Source organism: Hemibagrus wyckioides, linkage group LG14 (genome assembly GCF_019097595.1).
Source record: "Hemibagrus wyckioides isolate EC202008001 linkage group LG14, SWU_Hwy_1.0, whole genome shotgun sequence".
NCBI classification, from domain to species: domain Eukaryota; kingdom Metazoa; phylum Chordata; class Actinopteri; order Siluriformes; family Bagridae; genus Hemibagrus; species Hemibagrus wyckioides.
Window position 1 is genome coordinate 23489400 of NC_080723.1, and position 6000 is coordinate 23495399.

The window sequence follows — 6000 nt, forward strand, 5'->3', positions numbered from 1 at the left end:
AGTTGGCCAGTATTGCTATGGAAAAGGGAGTGTAACTGGTAATTTGCCAGTTATGATGAGTGGAAATTGCTGGGAATTGACCAGCTATAATGTATAAAGAGTGTGAGAACTGATCATTGTGTATGACTGGAAGTGAGGGAATAGTTAGAGAATGCTATGGTTTGCGTATAGTTATATATTATTTTTACATATTTCGCTCTTGTCTTCCTGAGGTAAGGTTGCTAATAGTATGAGATTTTCCTCTCCGTGTGTAGCCCCCTCTTCCCTGCTTCCCTTGTGTAGTAGATGACCTACAAATAATTAAGAACCTCATACTATTCTGAGGTTCTTCTGAAGTTCAAGCTTTTTGACAGTTGTACTTATCACTGGTGATAACTGACACTTCAGAGGGTTTAGCTGCATTGACTCTTGTTGAAAAGTAAGAGTAATTTTATTTATGTATTCTTCTGAATGTTTCTTTACCCTGGAGCTAGCTGAGATCAACGCTGATATTGAAACAATTTGTTTGCAGTGCTAGCTGTTATATCTTTACCATAGATCATACAGAGAAAATTCAGAGTGCAAAGACAAACGTGTAGTTTTCAGCCTTTTTTTCTTCTTTTTTTTCTGCTTTATTGGTCTTTCTTGTAAGAGCCTGATTCACTTGCTCTTGTTGCCTCGAGACTGCAATTCTATTCACAAAGCCTGCCTTAAGATCAATGGTTTCAGAAACCCAGAGAAACAGATAGCGCTGTTTTCCAAACAAGTAATACTTTATTTACTCTGCCGCAAAGAATAAATAATGTCACATAGGCAGAGATCTACATCACCGTTCTACTGTACTTTAAGGTCCCAGTGCCCCCATGCCGAGTCCGAGTGCACCATGCCGAGTCCGAGTGCACCACACCCGGGAGACTGAACACATTCAGAGCTTCATTCAGAGCTACATCAAACACCACCAGTGATTACAATATGAAAAATACACACTACACCAGTTTAATGTGGTGTAGTGTAATGTAATGTAGTGTAGTAGTAGTGTAGACACTACACTACACTACACTACACTACACTACAATACACTACACTACACTACACTACACTTCACACAGCCAATTTTTATTTTATTTTATTTCATTTCATTTTACTTGTATCCTTTTCTATTTCATTTTATTTCATTACATTATATCCTATTTTAATTTTTTTAATTCGGTTTTATTTTTTTTAGTCCTATTACAATTTTTTAATCCGATTCACATTATATGTGACCAATATAAATTTGAATTATAATGCACCAGTTAATTATCTGCATTAGTGCATAGTGTATAAGGTGCTTATAAATACTGTAATAAATGTTTTATAAACAATAATCGAACCCAAAACCAATAAAATCCACTCAGACCTCTTAATTATTAAAAAGACGATTGTATGATAATGACACACACATCATGGACACATGGTTTACATTATGATAATGAATCATTTCTATCTGAAGTAGTTGTAAATCTTGAAATGAAATTATTTTTGCATTAACGATGCAGGGACATGTGGTAAGAGGAGGTTGTTATAAGATCAGAAAAAAAAAACTTCCCCATCATCCCTACCACAAAGCAACAATTCAACCACAGTCATATTTTTTCAGATATCAAATGCCTTTGAAACCAAACAAGCACAAGGCTAACGTCAGTCGGTCCTCAAATATCTAGAAAGAAATACTGTAGTGTGTGTGTGTGTGTGTGTGTGTGTGTGTGTGTGTTTGGGAAGAACACGTTCCTCCACACTGCTGCAGTCATATCAGTTTGACACACAACCAGAAAAAAAATGCATCAGCCACCCATCAGTGAAATGACCAGTACTCTACATTCCTCTATCTCTCGCTCCTCTTCCCATTTTCTCCCACCATCTCACCACGGCTGACATCTTAAGTGCTGCGAGCATCCGCTGCCTCCCTCAAGCTCACCATTAGAGCGCACCGACACCCCTTCGCACCTCCCCGACCCCACAAACACATCAGTGAAGAAATGTAGTCAGACACCACGACGCGACACAAACATAAATCCGAGCTGTCGCCGTCTGCTGAAAGAGAGCCTACACTTAGCCGTGTTAGCACTCCAAACCCATTATCAAAGCTCAGAGTCCCAACTACAGGCACAACACTGTAATCTAGCGGCGGCTGAAAACAATCATCCAGCGGCAGGAAGAAAGTGGCCAGGCATTCCCTCATTTCTTTTACACGTGCCTGCCTTTTAGTCCATTAAGCTGCAAAACTAGAGCACTCTGCAATAGCATAACATGTTCACAGTTAGACACGGACGAGGCAGGATGAAGGGATATGACAGAACGGTACGGCACACCTCTTCATACAAAAGATTAAATGTTAAACACGTAACAGATTTAACAAGTTATTGAGCTACAGATTCTTCTGAACATTATAGCTTCCTCAGCTCAGTAAAGTGCTTAGGATGTGCTTCATTTTTCAATTTTTGACCGTTCCTCTAGAAGCGCATTTGTGAGGTCAGGCACTGATGTTGGACGACAAGGTCTGAACTAAGGGGCCGAGCCCAATCCCTGGAAAACAACACCTGAACTCAATGATTTGGAGGGGTGTCCCAAAACTTTTGGCAATACAGTGTACATCAGGCTACAGGTTACATTCTGAACACTTCCTTTAAAATGTCTGATTTAGAACTTACTTACTAAACAATTCTATACTAAACTCTAAACTTCAGCTTATAACCCAGGGCTAAAATACAGCTATCAGCATCGATCATCAGGGGTCCAAGCACCTTTTCGTTTTTAGGTTTTTGCAGCTGATTTCAGAGGCTTGATTCAATCTGATGAAAATCCAGTGCTACAGATCTACAAAAAAAAAGGTCTTTTTTATCAAAATCAAATTGACTCTAGTTGTAGAGCGGATATCAAGCTGGATATCAACACAGTTATCCATAAACACGAGAAATGTGGTGTTTATGAAAATCATTCCAAGACTTTGAGATGTGTTGTGGGTGTGGCTAAATGCAAATCAGCTGATTTCTAATTGGCTCATATCAAAATATGCATGTGTGAAGAAAAAAAACAGCCTGAAGTCTTTATAAATCTTATACAGTTGTCCTAAATGGAGCTCTAATCAAGCTCATTACACTGGACTCATAGCTAAGCTCTCAGTAAACTCAACGTCTCTATAAGTGAGCTTGAATTAGAAACTTTATTTAAAAGCATTGAGAGAGCAGGAAGTGACCAAATGACTGAATCCACTCTCTCTGCTTGACCTCTGCAGGAAATAAACGAGTGCAAACATCTTCAGACTCTCTCAGTGGACCTGCCCTTTCTTCATTTGGGCCTTTCAGAGGAAAAAAAAACAGCTACTGTTTTTTACTGTTTTTTTTCCAGCACTGTCTACACACACACACACATACAAACACACACAAACACACACACAAACACATGCTTACTTTTGTCCTTGGTTACTGTAAGTGTTGTCGTATGAGTCGTACCCTTGGTCATCGTAGGCTGTTCCGTATCCATCATCGTATTCCTACAGAGAGAGAGAGAGAGAGAGAGAGAGAGAGAGATGAAATAAATATACACACAAGAACACTCTGCTGTGTATTGAGTGTGTGGAGTGTGTGGAGTGTATTGAGTTTATAGAGTGTGTGTAGTGTATGGAGTGTGTGGAGCGTGTGGAGCATAGGGCGCGTGTGGAGCGTAGGGCGCGTGTGGAGCGTAGGGCGCATGTGGAGCATAGGGCGCGTGTGGAGCATGTGGAACGCAGGGAGCATGTGGAGTGTAGGGCGCGTGTGGAGCGCAGGGAGCGTGTGGAGCTTGTGGAGCATAGGGAGCGTGTGGAGCATAGGGCGCGTGTGGAGCGCAGGGAGCGTGTGGAGCTTGTGGAGCATAGGGAGCGTGTGGAGCGTAGGGTGCGTGTGGAGCGCAGGGAGCGTGTGGGCGTAAAGGCGTGTGGGCGTAGAAGCGCGTGTGGAAGCGTAAAGGCGTAAAGGAAGCGTCGCGGGCGTAAAGGGAAGCGTCTGGAGCGCAAAGGCGTCTGGAGCGTAAAAGGCGTCAGAGCGCAGAGGCGTCTGAGCGTAAAGGCGTCTGCGGGCGTAAAGCGCGTCGCAGGCGTAAAGCGTCTGGAAGCGTCTGGAAGCGTAAAAGGCGTCTGCAGGCGTAAAGGAAGCGTCTGAGCGTAAAGCGCGTCTGGAGCGTAAAGAGGCGTCTGCAGGCGTAAAGAGGCGTCTGAAGCGTAAAGGCGTCGCAGAAAGCGTAAATGCGTCTGGGCGCAAGAGGCGTGGAAGCGTAAAGAGGCGTGTGGGCGTAAAGCGCGTATGAAAACGAGAAGCGGGAAGGCGTAAAGGCGTCTGAGCGTAAAGAGGCGTCTGGAGCGTAAAAGCGTCGCAGGCGTAAAATGCGTCTGGAAGCGCAAAGGAAGTGTGAGCGTAAAGGCGTGTGAAGCGTAAAGCGCGTGTAGCGTAAAGTGCGTGTGGGCGTAAAGCGCGTGTAAACGAGAAGCGGGAAGGCGTAAGAGCGTGTGGAGTGTGTGGAGCGTAGGGAGCGTGCGGAGCGTAGGGAGCGTGCGGAGCGTAGGGAGCGTGCGGAGCGTAGGGAGCGTGCGGAGCGTAGGGAGCGTGCGGAGCGTAGGGAGCGTGCGGAGCGTAGGGAGCGTGTGGAGTGTATTGAGTTTATGGAGTGTGTGGAGTGTGTGCAGCGTGTGGATTGTATTGAGTTTGTGGAGTGTGTGGACTGAGTGGAGTGTGTGGAGCGAGTGGAGTGTGTGGAGCGTGTGGAGTGTGTGGAGCGTGTGTAGTGTATTGAGTTTGTGGAGTGTGTGGAGTGAGTGGAGTGTGTGGAATGTGTGGAACGCGTGGAGCGCGTGTAGCGTGTGGAGTCTATTGAGTTTGTGGAGTGTGTGGAGTGTATGGAGTTCGTGGAGTGTGTGGAGCGTGTGGAGTGTATTGAGTTTGTGGAGTGTGTGGAGTGTATTGAGTTTGTGGAGTGTGTGGAGTGAGTGGAGCGTATTGAGTGTGTGGAGTGTGTGGAGTGTATGGAGTGAGTGGAGTGTGTGGAGTGAGTGGAGTGTACTGAGTGTGTGGAGTGTATGGAGTGAGTGGAGTGTGTGGAGTGAGTGGAGTGTACTGAGTGTGTGGAGTGTGTGGAGTGTATGGAGTGAGTGGAGTGTGTGGAGTGAGGGGAGTGTATTGAGTGTGTGGAGTGAGTGGAGTGAATTGAGTGTGTGGAGTGAGTGGAGTGTATTGAGTGTGTGGAGTGAGTGGAGTGTATTCAGTGTGTGGAGTGAGTGGAGTGTATTGAGTGTGTGGAGTGAGTGGAGTGTATTGAGTGTGTTGAGTGTGTGGAGTGTGTGGAGTGAGTGGAGTGTGTGGAGTGTATTGAGTGAGTGGAGTGTATTGAGTGTGTGGAGTGAGTGGAGTGTATTGAGTGTGTGGAGTGAGTGGAGTGTGTGGAGTGAGTGGAGTGTATTGAGTGTGTGGAGTGTGTGCAGTGTATGGAGTGTGTGGAGTGTATTGAGTTTATGGAGTGAGTGGAGTGAGTGGAGTGTGTGGAGTGTATTGAGTTTATGGAGTGTGTGGAGTGTATTGAGTTTATGGAGTGTGTGGAGTGTATTGAGTTTATGGAGTGAGTGGAGTGTGTGGAGTGTGTGGAGTGTATTGAGTTTATGGAGTGTGTGGAGTGTATTGAGTTTATGGAGTAAGTGGAGTGAGTGGAGTGTGTGGAGTGTATTGAGTTTATGGAGTGTGTGGAGTGTATTGAGTTTATGGAGTAAGTGGAGTGAGTGGAGTGTGTGGAGTGTATTGAGTTTATGGAGTGTATGGAGTGTGTGGAGTGTATTGAGTTTATGGAGTGAATGGAGTGTGTGGAGTGAGTGGAGTGTGTGGAGTGTATTGAGTTTATGGAGTGTATGGAGTGTGTGGAGTTTATGGAGTGTGTGGAGTGTGTGGAGTGTATTGAGTTTATGGAGTGAGTGGAGTGAGTGGAGTGAGTGGAGTGTGTGGAGTGTATTGAGTTTATGGA

At 45.0% G+C, this 6000-nt stretch overlaps 1 protein-coding gene across 2 annotated transcripts in view; it reads right to left on the bottom strand.

The window, feature by feature from the left end:
* khdrbs3 (KH domain containing, RNA binding, signal transduction associated 3) overlaps positions 1 to 6000 on the bottom strand; it is a 123135-nt gene that overhangs the window by 22151 nt on the left and 94984 nt on the right. Inside the window, exon 7 of one of the 2 annotated variants that reach the window (XM_058408774.1) lies at positions 3471 to 3511. In XM_058408774.1, the coding sequence (XP_058264757.1) occupies positions 3471 to 3511 (41 nt within the window). Of the gene's footprint in view, positions 1 to 3428; positions 3512 to 6000 lie in introns of both variants that reach the window. The other variant, XM_058408772.1, reaches the window with a different exon arrangement.